Below are 23,318 nucleotides of genomic sequence, written 5' to 3' on the forward strand. Positions count from 1 at the left end.
TCTCTTACTGAAGATATTTCAGGCTGCACGTCAGAGGACGAGTCGATTTTGCTGCAAATATCCCCTTTCAGGAAATCTAACATAGCTTACAGTTGTCCCAGATTGGAAGCACTCTCAGTGCCAATGACCTCCCTCTGCAAAACAGGATCGGTCAAGTGCAAGGCTTTTGTGCGGCACATACCAAGTCTGCTTTTGCATGTGAAGAGGACATTGGTCAAAAAATGTAAAAAGCAAAGTAGTCCAAACACAATAAGCACAGAGCAAACATATAAACTTTTTTTTATAATTAAACAATATCACAAACTTATGGAGTGATTGGGAGACATGTCTTGCATCCTGGATACTCAGCAGAAACCCAACCCACCCACCCACCCACCCACAAATTTAGTATAATTTTAATATGCTTGTGCTACGCAATGTTTGTCATGTAATTGTTTTTGTTTTGTTAATTGTTCATGTAAAAGTTTTGAAAGATAATTAGTTTACTGCAGTGTTTTGATCTGTTTTACAGATGGAAATAAACCAGCAGCATCCAAATTGGGATAATCAGAATAAAATCTGAATTAGAAAAGACTTAGACTTAGTTGTTATTTCACAGTGATAGCAGGGTCTAACACTGAATTTTCGGTTAGTTTTTTTTTCTCTATTGAAGACGGTTTACTTACTTGTTTTCAACTTAGTTACATGATTTGTCAGCACAACATATAACAACACGGAGTACATATTTTTGAGATTATGACTTTTGTTTAGGGTTTAACTCAAGAAGATCCTTCCACAGTTGCTTAGAGGGCTTTGAGGGGTAATTGGAAAAAAGATTGCGGAATTACCACTAAAAATTTATAATTAAATTTATAATGTTGTAATAAAGATTTACAAATCCTGGGAGCTTTCTTATTCGATAAAAAGTCTAATGTAACCTTGCCTATTGTTTTACAGAATTTTTGGGGAAGAGCAGTGGTATACATTGAAATAAGAAAAGGTTAGATATTAATTTTCACTGAGTTAATTCTTACAATCGATGACACTGATAAACTGCTTCATCTCTGGACATTGGCCTTAACCTGTGTAAGGGGGAAAAATTTGCAGAAAAAAGTGAGAGCATGATTTGAGTTATACTGATCCCTAGGTATCTGAACCCAGGAGGATTAATTTTGAAGGGAATATCTGATTTCTTAAGAGATAGTGCAAGGCTGTTGACTGGATAGCAAACACTCTTGAGTAGACTGATCTTATAACCAAGAAATGAGCCAAAATGTTCTAAAATTGATTGGATACACGGTATTCAATTTTTTGGATTTGATAAATTACAACATAATAACATTATAACATTAAATCATGAGTAAATAATGACAATTTAAATTCCTTATCACCCTGGATCACACCTTTGAACAGAGGGATGACCTCCGTGCGATTGACAAAGGACATCCCTGCTTGGGTTCTTTTGTGTGTGGAAAATGGCCAGATCAAATATTATTTGTATAAACACTAGCCTGTGGAGATGCATAAAGAAGGTGAATTCAAGATATAAATTTATCCCCCAACCCAAATTTTTGGAGAACTGCAAAAAGGTATGCCCACTCTACTTGATCAATGCCTTCTCTGCGTCTAAAGAGATGACCACTTCTGGAGTTAATAAAGAGTGTTTTGAATGGAGAATATTCAACAGTGTGTGCACATTGGAAAAAGGCTGTCGTTCATTAATAAATCATGTTTGCTCCCCTGATATTAAACTTGGGGGAAATTTTTCGAGATGCCCAGCATACTTATCCGATAGATTCCAGTTTGTTCATGTTAACAATGACTCTTCTATGCACAAAAAAGTCAATCATGGAATTCCACAAGCTTCTGTGCTAGGACCAATACTTTCCACCCTACATATGATTTCTCTAGGCAATATTATCAGGAAGCACCATATAAATTTTCATTGTTATACAGATGACACCCAACTGGTACTTAACATACTGGATATAAAAACCTGGATGATTTTGAAAATCAGACCCATCCTGTCTCTAAAGGATACTGAAAAAGTAGTTCATACATTTGTTACCTCTAGACTGGACTACTTCAATTTTTTTTTATTATCAGGATTCCCCAGTAACTCTGTGAAAAGCCTCTAACTGATCCAAAATGCTGCAGCGTGAGTACTGACAGGAACAAGAAACGAAATCACATCTCTCCTGTGTTAGCTTCTCTGCATTGGCTCCCTGTAAAATCCAGAATAGAATTTAAAAACCTCCTCCTCACCTAGAAAGCCATTAATGGTCAGGCACCATCATGTCTTATAGAGCTTATACTTCCCTATTATACTTAAAGGACACTTCGCTCTCTAAATGCAGGTCTACTTGTGGTTTCTTTAAGTTTCTAGGACTAGAACTAAGAACTAGGTTAATAAGTAGCTATGAAATTGTCTATTGAAATTGAAATAAAATCAATACATTTTTGTCAACTAAGAGAAGAGGATCGTATGTAACTCATAGACAAGCTGGATGTAGTAGACCATAGCGTACATCTGGGATCTCTTGGAGCTGCTGTTGAACATCACTGAATGTTGCTTGGTGTTGTGCTGTTTTCACCATGAGATCCAGGAACATGGAGATATTCATGTCTCGAATCTTGATCACAGTAATGAAGCCTGGCTTTAACTGTCTCCAGCTGGAAAGTCTCTTTGAGCAGGGCGTCCACTGTGGCAGTAGTAAAGAGACTTGCATCTTGAATACCCACAATCCTTATTTTATTGTGGTTGAGCCAGGACTCACTTATTTTCAAGTGTGACTATTTGCACAGAGAGACGTACCACTGTTCCATGGATCACCGTGATGTTGTCCATAAGTGGGCACAGATTGCTCCATTTCACTAAATGAAACTCTAGCGTAAGTTCAATCAAGAAGACCTATCCTCTTGCATGCAACCACTTGGTGCAGCGTTTGGATCGCTGCCAGACAAGAACCCACAGGCTCGGAAATCCTGAATATCCTCAGAGAGCAAGGAATCACTCCATCTCCAGGTCTGGACCTTTCCCAACTTCAAGCCTTGGCTGCTATGGCTTCAGAATCCCCTACCAGAGCGGTCTCATCTCCTGCATCATCTCCTCCAGCTACCAACCATAAACGTTAAAAGAAATCCCACCATGCAGCACCTCCAGCCAAACGCAGGTCTGCTTCAAGTGGTTTCACTCATTCTCTTCCATATTCTGCACCAGACCAAACTGATCAGTCCATATCATCATTATTGCAGTCTATCTCATGTGCCATCCAGTCCATTAACTCTCGCCTTCAGGCTCTGGAGAATCCCCAAACTCCTTCAACTTCCGCAGCTTCATTGCAGTTCCCAATGATCCACGCACCTGCACCTCCGCAAGCTTCTGCCATTGCAAGTGCTCCATCTCTGCCTCAGTATTCTCTGGCTTCTGCTGTACCAGCGCCCATGCTAGGTAGGCCCTATGTTCCATCTGCAGCTAACATTTCTCCTTGTTTAAGGGCTAAAATATTACAAAGTAAATACATTCATCTCCTCAGCATTATCCTTCCTTCACCGGAACATGAAAATAAAGTCGTAACCAGCGAAAACATCACCACCGTCATTAAAGCAGCTGATCCTAGATTGTCTAGGGACATGTCTTCCAGTGAATTCATTGGAACTTTTGTCATATTCCGGGAAGTCATTTGTTCCGTGTACCCTGAGTGTAGGCAAGAATTGGATGCTTATTTGGCCTTGATCGGTAATCTCAACCTGAGATATGGGAAAAACATATTCTAACAGTACCACAAGCAATTCTTCAACAAAGCTGATCTCATGGTTTCTCAATCTAAGATCTGCCTGAACTGGTCCATTCTAGATACCAAACTATTAGTCATGATAGTCGGTGGTGCTCAACAGGTTGTATGCGCTAGTTGCAGAAATGCGGGTCACTCGGAGTCTCTCTGCCCTCAAACTACGTTCCCAAACACTCACCAAAACTTTAAAGGCCAACTTTTTTCCACTGAGAAAGAGAGATCTGACAGTCGCGGCCATAAGGTACACCTGTTCAACAACCAGCCCATATGCAATAACTTTAATGAAAACGTGTGCACTTACCCCAGCTGCATTTTTCTTCACATCTGCAGTTACTGCAAAGATGCGCACCCAAGATCAGTGTGCTCCCGCAGGTTTTGTCCTCAGCAGACTTGTCGAGTTGCAAAGACTTATTAAAAAACCATCCATCCACTCCAATAAATGTCAAGGCACTCGCAGCAGACTGTCTCTCCATCCTGATTCTGTGTTTGTAGATCATTTACTCACTGGTCTCTCTCAAGGGTTTAGAGTAGGTGTCGTTTCTTCACTAGACTCCTCATTTGTGTCAAATAATTTCCAATCAGCCACAAAAGAGCCAGCTACTGTGTCCCAGCTATTAAAAAAGGAATTGGATAAGGGTTATTTAATTGGCCCATTCCGTTCAGCGCCGTTCCCTGTGTTTCGCACCAGTCAATTAGGAGTCGCAACGAGGAAATACGCCAGGAAGAAAAGACTAATTTTCGATCTTTCCGCTCCTCATTCCGGGCCGGTTCCTAGCGTTAACAGCCTGATTCCCCCCATGCCGTTCTCTCTCCATTATTCCACTGTTGATCATGCCATTAAACTTATTAAGTTAGCCGGTCAGGGCGCATGGCCTTCCAAAGCCGACGTCACAGACGCATTCAAAATAATTCCAATCCATCCATCTCAGTGGCATCTTTTCAGCCTTAAGTGGGAGTCAAAGTTTTACTTCGCAGGTCGCTTCATGTTTGGTTGCAGAAGAAGTCCAGCACTTTTCAGCACAGCAACTGCTGTCCCTCCTCGGCCATCTTAATTTCGCAATACGAGTCATCCCCCAGGTCTGTTCATTTTTCTATGACGATCTGGTGCTATCCTCAGATTCTTTAAAGTTTTTCACCGACGTAGTGCCTTCTGTAGGTTTTGGAGGGTATTTTCGGGGGCAATGGTTTGCCAGCAAATGGCCACTTTCCTTCCCCAATCAGGCATCTTCCTCAGCTCTGCACGAAATTTACCCCATAGCAGTAGCTTGTCTCCTCTGGGGAAAATACTGGCAACACAAACGCATCTTGGTTCAGTGCCACAACGAAGCAGTCGTCAACATCATTAACAAAGGCCGCTCAACTGTTGCAGAAATCATGCCATTCATGAGACGCATTACATGGCTATCCGTCACAAACAACTTACTAACCAAATTGCTGATTCTTTATCCCGTTTCAATTTCCAGATGTTCAAGTTGCTCTGTCCAGAAGCCAGCCCCTCGCCTCTACCAGTCCCCCTCTAGAATCTATAACCCTCAATTAAACCAGGATTCCTTCCAGTATTATCTTAAGCTAGCCAGGTTCTATATGAGAGAGGGCCTAGCAGCTTCTACTGATGTTATATAATTTTGCTTGGAATATGTTTGCTTTGTTTTGTGTTTCTTTAAATCTGCCATTTAAACCAGTTTCCATCAGTGCTGTTTGTGCATTTATTTGTCACTGCACGGATGTGCGTCATTTCAAACCCCATTACATCAGAGGTCTGGTAGCAGGTATTCAGTTCAATGCAAGATGCTGTGATCCATCTTTTCCTAGTTTATTCTTTAATCCAGCAATTAAACTGTTGTTAAAAGGCATTTCAAAAGTATATGACAGCAAAACCGATACCAGACTCCCTATTACTCTTGATATGCTGCATAAAATGCTATCAATTTTATGTCAGAGTTGCTTTTCCCCATACAATGACTCTGTCTTAGATAGTTGTTTTCTTCTGGCATTTTATGGGTTCCTAAGGAACAGAGAATTCACCAGTCCTAATTCTTTCAATCCAGCAAAATATGTTACCTTTTCAGATCTGTCTTTTCACCCAGATTATTACAGTCTACGCCTTAAGCATTCAAAAGCTGGTAGGGCCTGTTCCATAATAGTTGCTCGCACTGACTCTCAATTTTGCCCTTCTAAGTCCATGAGGAAATATTTGAGAATAAGGCCTTCCGCTGAACCTAATGCCCCTCTATTTCTGACCCAAGATCATAAACCAATGTCCAAATCTTGGTTCAGTCACCATCTAACTCAAACGCTCATTAAGTGCAGTATAGCTCCAAGGCATTATTCAGGTCACTCATTCAGAATAGGTGCTGCAACCTCTGCAGCTGCACAAGGTTTGCCTTCAGCTTCCCTTCAACAGCTGGGCCACTGGTCATCTCCGCATATGCCTTCTATGTGCGTCCTGAAGCAAGGGCGATAATCGAAGCTCAAAGATCTCTAAAACCCTAACAGCTCACGGTAAGCTTTGCATATAACTGGTGGCTGGTGGTTCATATTCTGTTTTGCTGCTCTGTTCCACCCCTCTGCTATCTCTTTCTCACTCAGCCTCCCTCCCTCTCCCTCTCTCTTAGCTCTTTCTTCGAGCTAATTCCTCCTCTCCCTAGTCATTGCTGACTCAGTAGCATTCATCCAAGCATCCCCATTGCTGGCGCAGTATCATGCATGCAAGCATCGCCATTGCTGGCTCAGTAGCATCCGTGCAATGTGGCTGTCCTCTTCAGCTCATCACTGCACCATCTCTCTTGTTCTCCCTCTCGCTTTCTCACTCTGTCTCCCTCTATCTCCTAGCTCTCTCTTTCTAGCTCCTTCCTCCTCTCCTCTAGCCATTGCTGGCTCAGTCATATCCATGCAAACATTAGCCATTGCTGGCTTAGTAACACCCTTCAACCCATTGCACTGCTAACTAAACTATCTAGTTTTGTTATTTTCAATGTTATTCCGTTATTAATGGTTGATTAATAGCTATGCTGCCTAATATCTGAACTCTGAGTCACTCTCGTTCATTCCACTTATTTCTAAGCAGGTTATGCGACCTCATTGTTTGCAAGGTAGTTCACTCCAGTTCGGTAAGTAAACTTTTTTTCTTTTGGTGGATTCTTTCAGCTGTGCTTGGTCTCACTAGAGGGGTCTTATGCCCCTATTCTTTGGGGGATTATATACATATACATACATGTATTTTGCTTCTGCTCATCCTAACTCTAAACATCTCCCTCACGAGAACAAGCGCCAAAGTCTATGAATTCAGCACTATTCATCATATATCTTGTCCAATTAAAATATTTACTTTCACTTCATTCACTTTTCTCTCCTGATTGAACTATGTTTTTCAGTCCTGCAAAGTCTGCTGTAATTGTTGCTATGCTGTTAGCCAACTCTGTTTTCATGGCACGCAGCTCAGTCTTGAAGGATGATACATCATCCCCCAACACATGTCAAAAGACCATTAAGTTTGAACTGAGTCAAGTTGAGCACTACGCAAGTACTACAGACCTTTAGTATAGTTGCACGACAGAGCCCTACATGAGTTTCACCATGCATTTCTTCACTGAAGACTTCAAACTGAAAATACAATGTCCAGAGACTGTGTATTTCCCAGCTGGGATTTGCATGAAGACCAACAAGTGTGTATAACCACAGACAACGAAGCCAACGTTGTGAAGGCCACTAAACTCAACAACTGGGTCAGATTTCAACATTTTGGCCACAGGCTGCATCTGGCCATCAGTAAGTGTTTCGATGGCTGGGGGAAGAAATCTGCTTGTCACTGTAAAGGTAGTCCATATTTTAGTCTTATTGTTTTGTAATAGGTCTAATTATTCGTTGACATGATAGAATATAAAATAATACTGGTAAAAGATAATATGACCATTTTGTCACCTAATTTCACATGAATTTCTTCATGAAAAGGAAAATGGGAGAGAAGGGAGAGGAGAGGCTACAGTTGAGAATACACAAGGGATGGATTTTATTAAAGTGATGGTGTAGGGTAGCATAGAGAACAAAGTGAGACAGATGAAAAATGAACAGCAGAGACTTTGTATCGTATAGCATGTTGCTTTATAACCTATTGATTTTCAAAAAAGATGATCGAGAGAGTCCTGGAGCAGCAGGGGGCCTTATCCAACGTCCTCTTGGCAGAAAGAAAATCAAGGCATTTGATTCCCACGTGGTAGGACCTTGATGTACTTGAGTCTGTAAACCAGGCATTACATCCTCTGCAAGAATTTACAGATACTCTTTCAGGTGAGAGTTACATGAGTGTTTCATATGTGAAACCAGACCTTCACCTGATGAACACATCAGTTCTTGCAGAGAAGGAAGAAGACAGCAAGATCGCTCTGAGCTCACTTCAACAGTTTCTTCATCTAAACCATCAACTTGTCTTCTAGACCCCATTCCAACAAGGCTGTTCAAAAAAGTTTTTTCCCTTTAATCAACACCTCTATATCAAGTCTGATTAACTTATCTTTATCAACAGGTTACGTACCGCAGGCTTTTGAAGTTGCAGTAATTAAACCTCTACTTAAAAAGCCTACTCTTGATCCAGATGTTTCAGCCAATTATAGACCTATATCCAACCTCCCCTTTATTTCCAAAATCCTCGAGAAGGTCGTTGCAAACCAGTTATGTGATTATTTGCACAGGAATGGTTTGTTTGAGCTATGGACTCTAAAACCTGACTGAAAATCTTCAAACAGCTCTGGTTAAGGTTACCAATGATCTCCTCATAGCCTCAGACAATGGATTTGTCTCTATACTTGTACTGCTAGATCTTAGTGCTGCGTTTGACACCATCGATCATAAGATTTTATTACAGAGACGAGAGCATATGGTTGGCATTAAAGGAACCGCACTAAGCTGGTTTAAGTCATATTTGTCAGGTAGACTCCAGTTTGTTCATGTTAATAATGACTCTTCTATCATCACTAAAGTCAGTCATGGAGTTCCACAAGGTTCTGTGCTAGGGCCAATACTTTTCACTCTGTATATGCTTCCTCTAGGAAACATTATTAGGAGGCACCAGATAAATTTCCATTAATACACAGATGACACCCAGCTGTACATATCCTTGAAGCCAGATGAGACTAACCAGGTAGCCAAGCTTCAGGTGTGTCTTAACCCTTTAAAATCGAGTGTGTTGTCGGCGACACATTTGCGCAGGCGCACTTTGGATTACCATAATACTGTAACGGTTTGAGCGATCGGAAAATTCCAACAGTTTCTGAAAGCTAAGACCTTGCGCTTTATAGGCATATAGATGTCATTATGTTAATTTCACTCCCGCTCCTACCATGAAACCGGGAAAGTGCCCCGAATACAGAGACAGCAGAGTGGAGAAATACAGCACATTACTGGTGGAAAATGTGAGCAAAACGGTCTTCCCGCGCAACAAAACCTCCGTGGACGGTCACAGATGGGTTTGAGGACGAAGGAGCAACCGAAGGAGCAACCTCCGGCGAAGAAAGGTAACGTTAGACGAGTTGAATTTCTGAATGAATGAAGCTCTCTCTAACTTTTCTCTATCTAGTTTTTACTTTCCTTACGTTATTGTATGTGTAAATCGACGCTTGTATTGCGTGGTGACTTTTTTAGAATCATGCAACGTTACGTTACCAAGTCTTGTTTGTGTAACAAATTATTCTGTGTGTGTTATTACATGCACGTGTCCACCACATTTTTATGTTTCGATGAGCCATTAGATAATTGAATCTCCCTTCGGGGATGAATAAAGTTCTATCTATCTATCTATCAGAGGTCATATTCAGGGTCGTAGAGGGAGAAGCCGTGGGGATGCTGGAGGCTCCGGTGATGGTGTTAGGGACTGTAGCCGCTCACCGCGTCATCAAAGGTGGAAGACTGAGGCAGAGCCTGATGATGGAGTCCCTCAACCACCAAGGTTCAACCCCAAACACACCCCAGGTGTCCAACGCCCTCTCAATATGGGCCACACAAAGTCTGACAGAGCCAGCATGGGGCGATGGCGCTGCAAGCTCCATAAAAGGAGCACTCCCTGGAAGTGTCAGGAATGTGATGTGCGCCTGTGTCTGCAGCCAGAGAGGAACTGCTACTGGCAGCACCACCAAGGTGTTTGAGTCCGCAGCCAGAGAGGAGCAATTGGCCTGTGTGGGGAAACAACCCCTGTATATAGTTTTATTTTTTTCATGGTCTGTTATGCACTACAGGTTTATTGTGAGTTCACAAATTATAGTGTAAATAGTTCTATACTTTTCAAATTTCAGAAAACCTGTTATTCATGTACAGTTTCAGTGTTTTTTCTTTACTAAAACTCTAAAATCAAATTCCCTCTTTGTGTTGTCCCTTCATTTAAACTCTTATTGCAGTGTTAGACCATGCAGTAAATTGAAAATAACTGCCAGATATTGAAAGTTCCAAGTATTCTGGAGACATGGACAAAAGCACTTACTCACAGGACATTTTCTGACCTTTTTATAGTCAAAATAAGCAAAGGTCTCCGGCCATTTTGAGGCTCGGGTTTTAAAGGGTTAAGGACATAAAAACCTGGATGACCAGTAATTTCTTACTCTTAAATTCAGACAAAACTGAAGTTATTGTAATTGGCCCAAAACACCTCAGAGATACACTATGTGATAATATACTGACTCTGGATGACATCACCTTGGCCTCCAGTGCTACAGTCAGAAACCTACTGTAATTCTTTATTGTCAGGATGTCCCAAAAATTCAGTAAAAAGCTTCCAATTGATCCAAAATGCTGCAGCACGAGTACTGACAGGAACTTGGAAACAAGATCACATCTCTCCTGTGTTAGCTGCTCTATATTGGCTCCCTGTAAAATCCAGGATAGAATTTAAAATCCTCTTCCTCACCTACAAAGACATTAATGGTCAGGCACCATCGTACCTTAAAAAGCTTATAGTTCCCTATTTTCCCAATAGGACACTTCACTCTCTAAATGCAGGTCTACTTGTGGTTCCCAGAGTTTGTAAGAGTAGAATGGGGGGCAGAGCCTTCAGCTATCAGGCTCCTCTCCTGTGGAACCAGCTCCCAGGGTGGGTTCGGGAGGCAGACAACCTCTCTACCTTTAAGATCAGGCTTAAAACTGTCCTGTTTGGTAAAGCTTATAGTTAGGGCTGGCTCAGGTATGTCCTGAACCATCCCTTAGTTATGCTGCTATAGAGCTAGACTGCTGGGGGATTCCCATGATGCACTGGGCTCTCTCTCTGTCTCTCGCGACTACTTTATGCTATTAACTTTGTATTTTTTTTTCTCTCCCCCGTAGTTTGGGCTCCTCCTCTCTCTCCCTCTCTCTGTGCTCATTCTGCAGGTATCTCTGCCTCTGGAGCAGCAGGATCCAGATCCACCACTACTCATCATTACTATTAACCACTGTTATCTGTCAGGAACAGCTGTTCCTGGTCCCCCCCCCCCTTTTTTTCTCCTCCTAAACCCAACCGGTCGAGGCGGACGGCCGCCCACCTTGAGCCCAGTTCTGTTGGAGGTTACTTGCTGTTAAAAGGGAGTTTTTCCTCCCCCCAGTCGCCAAGCGCTTGCTCTTTGTGGAAACTGTTGGGTTTTCTCAATAACAAAGTAAGGTCTTGACCTTACCCTGTAAAGTGCCTTGAGATAATGTATATTATGATTTGGCACTATACAAATAAAATTGAATTGAATTGAATTGATTTAACACAGTCAATTAAGATGAAAGTCCTTGACTACATGAACACTAAGTATGACAACCCAGCAACCCAGGAACCTCTGGACATGACGTGCTTCATGGATCCCAGATTCAAAGCCAGCTACATCAGAAGTGAAAAGGTCTCACACATCAAGACCAGGGTGATTTCAGAAATGGTAGCAAAAGCACGGAAGGTAATTAGGTTATAATGTTTATTTGGACCTCTTCTATTCAACATGTACATGCTCCTGTTTGCTCAGATTATGGAACATTATATAATCTCTTTCCATAATTATGCAGATGACACACAACTCTATATAACAGTGTCACCAGTGACTACAGTCCCTTACGATCACTGAATAAGTGCATAAAACAAATCAATGGGTGGATGTACCAGAATTTATACAATTGAACACAGAAAAAACTTATAAAATTGCTTTGGCCCCAAAGAAAAAAGATTAAAAGTCAGTGCTCACCTTGAACTCTAAAACCTACAAATCAACAAATCCAGCCAGAAATCTTGGTGTAGTTATAGACTCAGACCTAAATTTCAACAAGCAACGTAGATAATTACAAAATCAGCCTACTAGCGTCTAAAAACATAAATAGGATAAACTTATTCATACTTTTATTTTTAGCAAGTTTGACTATTGTAATGGTGTCTTCACAGAAAATAAATGAGATAAATACTAAGAGATAATCCATCAGAATAAAATAATATAACCCTAAAAGATAATTCAGTGAAAAGAAAGATAAAAATAAATAATAAATAAATAATGTTCCCTAAAATAGACCAAGATCTAGTAAAAAGCCAAATTAAAAAGGTATGTCTTAAGTTTGCTTTTAAAAGTATCAACACTGTGCAGCCCTCAGGTCTTCAGGCAGGCTGTTCCACAAAAATGGGACATAATATTGAAAGGCTACCTCACTGTGGGTTTGTATTCTAACTTTTGGGATGATTAAAAGGCCACTACCAGAGGACTTGAGGGTTCTCGAGGGCTCATAAAATAAAAGAAAATCTGACAGATAAGGAGGACTAAGACCATCAAGAGCTTTGTAAACCAGTAAAAGGGCCTTAAAATCAATCCTGAAGGACACGGGCAGCCAATGCAGAGATTTTAAAATTGGAGTAATGTGTGCTCTCTTTCTGGTCTTCGTCAGCATGCGTGCAGCTGAGTTTTGTAGTAACTGTAGTTGAGCTATATTTTTCTTAGGAAGACCAGAAAGTAGAGCATTACACTAATCTATTCTGCTGGAAATAAAACCATGGGTTAAAGTCTCTGTGTTGGCTCGGGAGAGAAATGGTCGCACTCTGGCAGTGTTCTTCAGATGAGAGAAAACTCTCTGCCATCTATGACTTAATATCTAAAATACAGTTAAAAAGGGCATCAAGTGGCCCTGAGTCATCAGGAGACACTGCAATGTACAGCTGTGTGTCATCAGCATAACTATGGATGTTTATGCCATGCCTCCTGATGACATTTCTAAAAGGCAGCATGTATGAATTAAAAAAATTGAGCCTTGGGGGACACCACAATCCACTTCATAGCTTTTTGATGTACATTCATTGATGCTCACATAAAATTTTCTCTCTGTAAGATAGGATTTGAACCAATTAAAACAGTACCCGAGATGCCAACCAGCTTGTGAAATCTATTTAAAAGAATTGAGTGATCTACTGTGTCAAAAGCAGCAGTAAGATCCAGTAGCACTAGCACAGAGAGTTTTTTCATGTCCATATTATATCTAAGGTCATTTAATACCTTGACCAGTGCAGTCCCTGTGCTGTGATTGGCTCAAAAACCAGACTCGTACTGTTCAAAAATATTGTTTGAATTAAATAAAATCATTCAACTGATTAAAAACAAGTTTCTCTAAAATCTTGCTTAAAAATGGCAGGTCTGTAGCACTGGTCTGTAGCTACTGGGAAGTGAGACATCTAAATTATTTATCTTCAAGAGGGGTTTGACCATGGAAGTCTTAAAAGCAGTGAGGAAAACACCCATCTATGGGGAGTAATTTACAATATTAAGAACATGTTCATCTAAAAAGCCATGAATTGTTTTAAAAAAGGATGTGGGAATGAGATCTAAAAACGCAGGTTGCTGGTTTTAACTGTGAGATAACTTCACAAAGCATCTACGCATCAACCAGGAAAAATTTCTCTAGTGTTTCCTCAGATAAAAACAAAGGGTCATGGGTGTTAAAATTCATCGACTGGGATTTAAGTAAATTGGACCTAATTGTAGCTATTTTATTACTGAAGTGTGCTGCAAAATCTTCACATTTAGAGTTTGTTGAGATAGCGCTACAATTATTTAAAACAGGGTTAATGAAATGATCAATAGCTGAGAAAAGAATTTTTGGGTTGTTCTGTTCTCACTTATCAGTTTTGTAAAATTTGCTTGTCTAGTAGCTTTATTGTAGATATTCAGTTGTTCACAGTAGATTTGATAATTAACTGTAAGTTTGTTCTTTCTCCATCTTCTTTCTGCTATTTCACATTTTAACTTTAATGTCTGATTTGTTCATTTCTTCATGGTGTTGTTGGATCAATAGTGACCTTTTTCAGTTACTGGGGCTACTGTGTCAAGGTTGATTTAAGTTTACTGTTAAAACTATCTACAATAAAATCACAAGACGGAGGTAAAAAGTTTGCAGGAATGTCACTTAAAAGCTCAATAAAATTTGCAGCCACTTGAGCAGTAAGATTCCTGACTGTCTGCTCTGGAATATCCTGTTGCACAAAACTATTAACAGTAAAAAACACACACAGAAATGATCATAAATTCCTACATCTACAATGGAGGATATGTGTGCAGACAGGCCATATGTTATTACTGGGTCGAGTGTGTGGCCTCTGTTGTGTGTGGGCTGTGTAATATACTGTATAAAATCCATACAGTTTAGTAAATTTAAAAAATCTAAGGCAGATGAGTCTGACTGATTATCAACGTGCAAATCAAAATCCATACAGTTTAGTAAATTTAAAAAATCTAAGGCAGATGAGTCTGACTGATTATCAACGTGCAAATCAAAATCACCTATAAAACTCTGTTGTAGTTGGTGTGAATGATTGAAAGCATTTTGAGAGTTCTGTGATAAAAGTCGAGGATCGTTTGGGTGGCCTGTAAACACACATACTAGTGCTAGTGCAGGTGACAGTTTCCTGAGATGAAACGGAGGAGGGAGAGGGGAGTGTCAGAGTGAGTGTGTGCTGCATAAGCACGTGGGGAGGACTGGGCCTTGTGCTGTATATTTGCGGACAGTATTTGGCTACCACGCTTACTGGGATGAATCCCATCTCTCTTGAAAAGAGAGGCGCGATCCAAGGTTGAAATTATCGATAGAATCCATGTCATGAGATCTGCAGGTAGACTGGAGCCAGGTGTGCAGGCCGAGGACACGGCTGAAGCGCTCAGCTCCATCACCTAAAGTTGGAATGGGGCCAGACACAAAACTGGACATTCCACAGTCCTTTAAAAAATTAAAGGGAAGTTTAAAAAAACACTTTTTGTGCGTTCTGACTCTCAACACGATGTGTCATTTGACATGAAGCAGTATTCTTTTAATGGAGGTCAGGAGTGAAGGCAGTAGGTTGAGTAATGAAGGCAGTAGGTCGAGGAGTTCGGCCAGAATGAAAGGGACTGTGGCACCAGTAGGGCGAAATGGTTAGAGAGACCTACTGTAGGAGAAACAAGCCCCCCAACCTGATCACTCTTTCAGCCGCAGCTTACCACCTCTGTCCAGAGTGAGAGCCTGGGAAGGTTTAGGAGTAGAGCTGTGGGTCGGGGCCATGACCCCAGCTCGCCCACCTTTGGATTAGCTGGTGGCATGAGTGTGGTGATATTCCAGCGGCAGTGGTGGTGCACAAGGGCCACTGCATGCAGCTTCTGCAGCGAGGAAAAGCCACTCACCTCTGCCGCTGGAGCCCCCTGGCAGACCACTATGGTGCCAGCATGCATCGAAGTGAGCCAGGGAAGAGTGGCTGCAGAGGCTGACACCAACTGTTACACCAAGGAGGAAGGCGATCCGTCCTCCAGAACGGCAAGACTGGAGGATCATAGATGGGAAATCTGCTTGGCCTGGGCAGTAGCCACCGAAACAAAGCTTTCAATCAGCTCATCCTTTTTCTGGAGCTCTGACTTTAGGCGATGAAGATCATCCTTTAACTGTGAGTATTTGTGAGTATTTGTGTTTGCAGTCCACACATACGTCCATTTTAGCTGAATTTTGTCCAGAGTAACTCACAACAGTAATACGGTGAAGTTTTCCATAGAGGTATCCTCCACTCTAAAATAGTGCAGAGGTATGGTTTCTCTGCCACTGCTGTAGTTTCAAAGATTAAATTCCCTGTTTGCGGTGACTAAAATAATTTATCCAGTTAAAAGTGATAATTAAAAGAGGCAAGATCTAACGTATAATGTTAGATAGTGGCTTAAAACTGGAAAAAAAGTCAATTGAAGATAGTGTTTTCAGAGAATTTTGGAGAGAGGACCTGGCAGGCAGCTGCAACGCCAACACGTGCAGTTTGGACAGACTTGTCACATTTGTGGCGCCCCCCCAGATAAAGACTATCCCGGGACTCTATAATAATGCTAGGAGCTGAGGTCCTAGCAGGTCCTAGCAGGTCATTATAACAGAATTAGCCAATTTTGATATATAAACATTTATGTAAAATTGATCTTAATGACATAGGTTTAAAAGTTTTTAGTTTCAAAACAGATAAACAGATTGAAATTATTTTGATAGGCTTCCGGTCTGGTCGGCGAAGAAGACATAAAACTTTCTCTCCCGATAGCTAGCTTACAAACCCCCACAACCTTGACTTGACCATACTCAAAGACTGAACACACTCCAAGCTGAAAAAGAAATGGCTCATATATTGTTTTTACAAGAAACAAAACTGAACCAAGGAGAACATGAGAAACTTAAACAACTGGGCTACAAAAAAACCTTTTACATTTTCCACAAACCTAACAACAAGAGGGGAGTAGCGATACTTATACCAAACGCTGTACATTTGAAAGCTCTAAAGAAATAAGGGATAAAGATGAAAGATATATTGTTGTTTAGGGAAATATGCAAAACCAGAAGGTAACACTAGTCAATGGGTATGCCTCTCCAGAGAGTGGGAAATCCTTTTTCAAATATCTATTTAATCTAATGGCTTTGGAAACAGAAGGCATTTTGATCTGATCTGAAGTGACTTTAATGTTGTACTACATCATGGCGTGGACACTACGCGTGCTTGAAAGGACAAATTACACTTATCACGGTTTATAAAAACAACATTACAGGAAATGGGAATGTTCAATGTTCAGCATCAGTTGGGCCTTTTTATATCTTGTACTCGAAAAAATTGGTCTTAATGAAAAATCAATTCAGAATATTAAGACTATATATCAAGAACCAGCTGCCAGAATTGAGGTAAATGGGCACCTATCAAAAAAACACTAACACTAGAACAGGGCACTAGACCAGGCTGTTGTTTGAGTCTCTCGTGCAAACAGTTCGACAGAACATTTTTCTGGAGGGATTTGAGACAGGGAATAAAAAACACATAGTTGGTCTATTCGCTGATGATATGGTTATTTTTCTAAAATAAAATCAGCTGATTGCTGATGAATTTTCTTAAGGTATATGGACATTATTCATGATATAAAATTACATTAATTGGAACTATAAAATCATGAAATACGTTGGAATCTCAAGCCATGGGTTCTGAAAAGAACAATGGAGAGGCTTTCATGTCCCTCCAAAAGCCTGAGTCTCAAGCCATGAATCCTGAAGAGAACAATGGAGAGACCCACATGTCCCTCCATTAGCCTGAGCCAGAGTTGGTCGACCATTTGAACAATGGAGCCACGACCCCCCCACGATTCACACCTAGGTGCGAATCAGAGTTCGAAAGTAAACTCAGCATCAGCATTGGCCGAAGCCAGGCACCCTCCGCCGTTGCTTATTCCCGTGCACCAGTTACAGTAGAGAGCTACTCCAAGCTCTCTCCGTGACTCGGCTGCTGAAAGGGAGCAATCTTCAAACATTTGACCTTTTTCCACAACTTCTTAAAGCCTAGGTCACAGTCTTCAACCCGCAGGCCGAGCACACAGACTGCTGTTGTTTGTTTCCTTTTTGTTTTTTTCATTTTTCGGATCTGATGTAGATCCCTGTGCAATCAGCTGATTTTACGTTCTGTGAGGATGAGCGCTGACTTTGTTAAGGACAAAACAAAGTTCACCATCCCTCATCTGTGAACTCATCATAATTGTCATTGCCAGGAGAGCAAGACACGAACCACCAAGCTCCCAGCCAAGGACCGAGCTGTGGAGAATCAAAGCGGACTTTCTTTTTCTAACTCCAAAGGATCGGAGCAACGCAAAGTAAGAGGCTTATGTCTGGGCAGAGACACAATTAGCGTAGCGTGTTGTATTTGTAATTTGACTTATTAGTGCTGCATATCCTGTTGTTTTAGATCGTTTACTGTGATCAGCTTAATAAGACAAATATCACTAGTTAAAGGACCAATATCCGACTAGACGAACTCTGGTTTGCTGTCTCCGTTATTGTGCAGTGATACTGTGGTGATTATTAACTGTGGTGACGACCTATTGTGGACTCTTTCCTCTCTTCATCTTTATTCTCCCTTTTTTCTCCCAGTCAGTCACCTCATCTACATCTCTCTCACATTCAGGCTGCCCTAGAGTGTGATCGTGTCATACAAGTAAAGCTCAAGGGCCCCTCCCTTTGTTCTCGTTGTTCATGCCATTCACACTCTGCGGCCAACCGCCATCTTGGCTCTAGCAAGTACGTCACTCATGTCACGCTGCCGCCATCTTGGCTCCTACTGACACGTCACTCACGTTCGTTATAGCTGAATTATAATCGGTTTAATATCAAGTAATGTTATTTTGAATAATTATTAATCTTATAAATAAATCCTGTTATAATTTAACTTGGGGTTGTCTGTGATTATTGTGACTATATTTGTGATAACAGCTGGATTCAGGACAGTCAGTGCTTGAATTCACCCTTCAATTAACCTTCTGAGATTGTATTTTGAGCCATCAATCTGGTTATTGGTCCCTGGTGACAGGGTGGTGCCCCGAGGTTACTACTTGTAGTAAACATCTATATATATATTGGTGATTATCACTGATAATCATTAATATTATATGCTAATAACCAAATTGCCCCTACCTGTGCACAACAAATATCTAGGAGTTACAATAACCAAGAAACCTGACAAATTACACAAAGCCAACTACAATGCTATTGAACAAAAAAACATTCAAAATGAAATCCAGCGTTGGTCAACTTTCCCCTCTAGACTTTAGCTCAAGAATATAGGTGGTTACGATGAATATCGTACCAAGGCTGTTATACCTGTACCAGTTGCTGCCAATATTGATACCACAAAGTAAATTTAATGCTTGGGACAAAACCATAGCAAGGTGCATTTGGAATTGCAAAAAACCTAAAACAAGATTTAAAACCCTTCAACTCCCAAAGAGCAAGGGGGGAATGTCCCTACCAAATTTACAAGAATACTTTTATGCAGCACAGCTGAGACCTGCAACCCACTGGTGCATACAGTGCAGCCGGAAAGTATTCACAGCGCTTCACTTTTTCCACATTTTATTATGTTACAGCCTTATTCCAAAATTGATTAAATTCATTTTTTACCTCAATTCTACACACAATACCCCATCATGACAAAGTGAAAAAAGTTTGCTTGAAGTTTTTACAAATATATTAAAAATACAAAAAACAAAAATTTAACATGTACATAAGTATTCACAGCCTTTGCCAAGACGCTCAAAATTGAGCTCAGGTGCATCCTGTTTCCACTGATCATCCTTCAGATGTTTCTACAACTTGATTGGAGTCCACCTGTGGTAAATTGAGTTGATTGGACATGATTTGGAAAGGCGCACACCTGTCTATATAAGGTCCCATAGTTGACAGTGCATGTCACAGCACAAACCAAGCCACGAAGTCCAAGGAATTGTCTGTAGACCTCCAAGACAGGATTTTATCAAGGAACAGATCTGGGGAAGGGTACAGTGGAGAGAGGAGAACCTTCAAGAAGGACAACCATTTCTGCAGCACTCCACCAATCAGGCCTGTATGGTAGAGTGGCCAGATGGAAGCCGCTCCTCAGTAAAAGGCACATGACAGCCTGCCTGGAGTTTGCCAAAAGGCACCTGAAGGACTCTCAGACCATGAGAAACAAAATTCAAACCAGGCACCGCTCATCACCTGGCCAGTACCATCCTTACAGTGAAGCATGGTGGTGGCAGCATCATGCTGTGGGGATGGTTTTCGGCAGCAGGAAATGGGAGACTCGTCAGCGTCGAGGCAAAGATGACTGCAGCAATGTACAGAGACATCCTTGATGACAACCTGCTCCAGAGCGCCCTGGACCTCAGAGTGGTGCGAAGGTTCATCTTCCAACAGGACAATGACCCTAAGCACACAGCCAAGATAACAAAGGAGTGGCTTCGGGACAACTTTGTGAATGTCCTTGAGTGGCCCAGCCAGAGCCCAGACTTGAACCCGATTGAACATCTCTGGAGAGATCTGAAAATGGCTGTGCACCGACACTCCCCATCCAACCTGATGGAGCTTGAGAGGTTCTGCAAAGAAGAATGGGAGAAACTGCCGAAAAATAGGTGTGCCAAGCTTGTAGCATCATACTCAAAAAGACTTAAACAAAGTACTGTGCAAAGGCTGTGAATACTTATGTACATGTTATATTTTAGTTTTTTATTTTTAATATATTTGTAAAAACTTCAAGCAAACTTTTTTCACTTTGTTATGATGGGGTATTGTGTATAGAATTTTGAGGTAAAAAATGAATTTAATCCATTCACGCTGTGAATACTTTCCAGATGCACTGTATCTGCCTATTGAAATATTGAAATGAAAGTTATAGATTTACAAATTCCAGTTTTGCTTGGTGAAAAAGAACAGACAGATACCATAATACAGTCAATAGATCCAATAACAAAAACATTGGAATTTTGGGAAAAGATAACCAAAAAATATAAATTACAGTCTGAGAGGAAAATACAGAACTGGGTTGCATATGATCCAAAATTTCGACCAGGAATATGATTCAAGGTTTAAACAGTGGGCAGGGAAGGGCATCACTGCTCTTTGTAGTATTCTAAAAGAAGGGAAGTGTATGTGTTTCCAAGAATTGAAAGGGAAATTTGGACTAGGAAAAGAAGATTTTTATAGATATTTACAAATTCGAGATTATTTTATGAAAGAAGTTAAATCTAATTCAAAACAGTGTAATCCAAATCATAGTGGATGTTTATAACCAGGGTAAATCTCTGGTCATCTCAGCAGGGTTCCCACACATTTTTACCAATGAATTTTCAAAACTTTTCCATAATATTTTACCCCATTCTCAAGATTTAATTAAAAGTAGTTTAACAGGTAGGCCCATATAGTGATGAAAGGGCACATTTATGAGGCTCTTAACTTTGATGCAGTAGCGCTATGACAGGCAGTGTAGCGAAAATGTAGCAAAGAATTTGGAATGGGATGACTTTAGCCGACAACAGATCATTGAACGGGAAATGGACTGGGTGAACGTTGACTGTTGTCTAGCAGCTATGCCGATGCCTGCCGTGCTTGTAGAAGCTGTAAAATCATCTGCCCTGGCTACAGCTGATGTGAAATATGTGTAATTGATGGCAGTCGGTTGCAGGGTTCCACACTAAGGACATGCCGTTGTCCCGGGGACGATAGAAAATGTGCTCAGGACAAACAGAGATCCAAGCTGGGACGCCACCGGGATGAAGGGATCTATAGCCTATAATCTATCACTTGCTTATTTGGCAAATGACAAACCCAACCAAGTGCAGAGTGCCAAGCTGAAGCGTGTGTTCTCATGTTGATATAAAAACTCTCACTCAGCGGGAGAGCTGAAATATTCTGTTGCTGAACTCATAACACCAGTCCACCTATGTCTATGTCGTGCAGGTGGAACAGAACAGAGTGGGCTCCGAGAGGTCTTCAAACCTGAGTCTGAGGAAACTGATGGACACATTTTAATGGACACATTTTTTAACCATTGAATGAAAATAGTCACCAACAGCTAGGTAACTTGAATTCTTTGCAAACTTTACAGGTGGTGCCTTGGTTGTGTGTGTGCTTATTAGCTATACATTTAAACAATTTCAATATATCATTGTGATATTTTTGTACGTGAACAGTGATCCCAGTTATATCCACGCTCATTGTGGTTACCCCACAGGTCCGGTCATAAAAATATTACTTATCAGTAGCGGATGTGTGGATGCGGATGTGGTGAAATGATTCATGTTCTGCTTACAGCAATGAATACCGGGCATGGTATGGGAATAGCTAGAAACATTTGGGATAATGTAAGTACAGAACTCAAAAAATATATAACATATAATAATTTTAGAACAAAAAGTTACATATTATAACTTTCATATCATCTTCACATTTTATTTTTAATGAGTTACCACACCTCTGTAAAGCACTTTGAATTGCTTTGTGTCTGAATGGTGCTATATAAATAAACTTGCCTTTGCCTCGCATCTCATGTTTGATTTCTCTGAGAACCCAGTGTGATTTACTATAATAACCAATGAGACTGATGCCCAAAAAAGGAATTTTCTTGCGCATCGAGTGTGTGTGTGTGTGTGTGTGTTTACCTTGGTATGTTGTCATCAACTGTTGCACATCCATACAGGAAGACAATAACCCCGACCAGAGAGGCAGGAATCAGCATTTGGGTATACAGGCCCAACCAGGCAAAATACAGACCAATCTTCTCGCCAAAATACTTCCTAAAAAACACAAACAAAAAACATTACAATTGTTTTGATTTTTCAGACAAAACTATCATGTTGGTATCAGGACTTTTGAATTGCACTGATTTGCTTCTCCAGGTTTGTCAAATTCCAGAGGAAAAATTAAGTGAATTCAGAACTAGCGCAAACATATAGGGTTTTGTATTTAATCACAAAACATTAAATCTGTTGAGTCAATGTGATTTTTCATGGGTGTAGGCATCTTTTCAAAACCTAAAGAATGAAAAGTTTAAAAAAAAAATTAAATTAAATACTTTTAAAGATACTGTATTCTTCAAATCTAATTTAAGACTGTTTAGAAGAACAATGAATATCTTGAAGCTATGGCTACAATGATAACATTATTATTTGAGTTCAGTGATTTTTTGTTTATTTCTGACATAGTCAACATTAATGCAGATTAATGAAAACAGCCCTAATGAATTCAGCCATATTGGGATTTAAAACTTTTTTTTTTTTACCTATTTTTGGATTAGCCAGGAGTTAGGGGGAGTCAGAAACTGCTCTTCAGAAACTTATGGGTGATGTCACAGAGGCTATGTCCATCTTTATATACAGCCTATATTCACCAATGGGTTCACATAGATAAGCAGCTGTAATGCAAGCAGCATTGTTCATGTACCTGCTCATGAACCTACAGGTTTAAAGAGTATATTCACTAGTGGGCAGATAGAGGCTGAATCATCCCTGGCATTGGAATGTCTTACTTGAGAACGTAAGATTAAACATCATGGCAACACCGGAGGAGGTTGCTACTGTATTGGCCCCAAAACACGATGACCTTGACAGCAAGAAGTTGTACAACCGCTCCAGCAGTTCCTAGTGTTTGCATCAATAATTTTTTACCAGCTTTTTCCCTGACTGTGTGTTTACCCTCTGGATTTGTTTGCCTTTGTAGCAGTTTAGAAGACAAATTGAGCTAAACTCTTCAAAGGTTCCATGCAAAAACTATGTAACCCTGGTTGTTCACCATTAAACACAAAAA

At 40.6% G+C, this 23,318-nt stretch overlaps 2 protein-coding genes across 4 annotated transcripts in view; both read right to left on the minus strand.

Moving 5' to 3' along the window:
* LOC139627630 (anoctamin-1-like) overlaps positions 1-23,318 on the minus strand; it is a 171,385-nt gene that overhangs the window by 81,255 nt on the left and 66,812 nt on the right. For all 3 annotated transcript variants that reach the window (XR_011692603.1, XM_071488573.1, XM_071488588.1), the window contains exon 10: positions 22,175-22,309. Coding sequence is in view for 2 of the 3 variants with exons in the window: in XM_071488573.1 (XP_071344674.1) it covers positions 22,175-22,309 (135 nt within the window). In the remaining variant the exon portion in view is untranslated. The remainder of the gene's footprint in view (positions 1-22,174; positions 22,310-23,318) is intronic.
* Positions 1-23,318, minus strand: part of LOC139627645 (uncharacterized) — a 135,676-nt gene that overhangs the window by 30,788 nt on the left and 81,570 nt on the right. The gene's annotated exons all lie outside the window — the stretch shown is intronic.

The sequence above is a fragment of the Trachinotus anak genome, unplaced genomic scaffold, assembly GCF_046630095.1.
Source record: "Trachinotus anak isolate AG129_WGS33_773 ecotype Australia unplaced genomic scaffold, CSIRO_AGI_Tana_v1 ptg000002l, whole genome shotgun sequence".
NCBI classification, from domain to species: domain Eukaryota; kingdom Metazoa; phylum Chordata; class Actinopteri; order Carangiformes; family Carangidae; genus Trachinotus; species Trachinotus anak.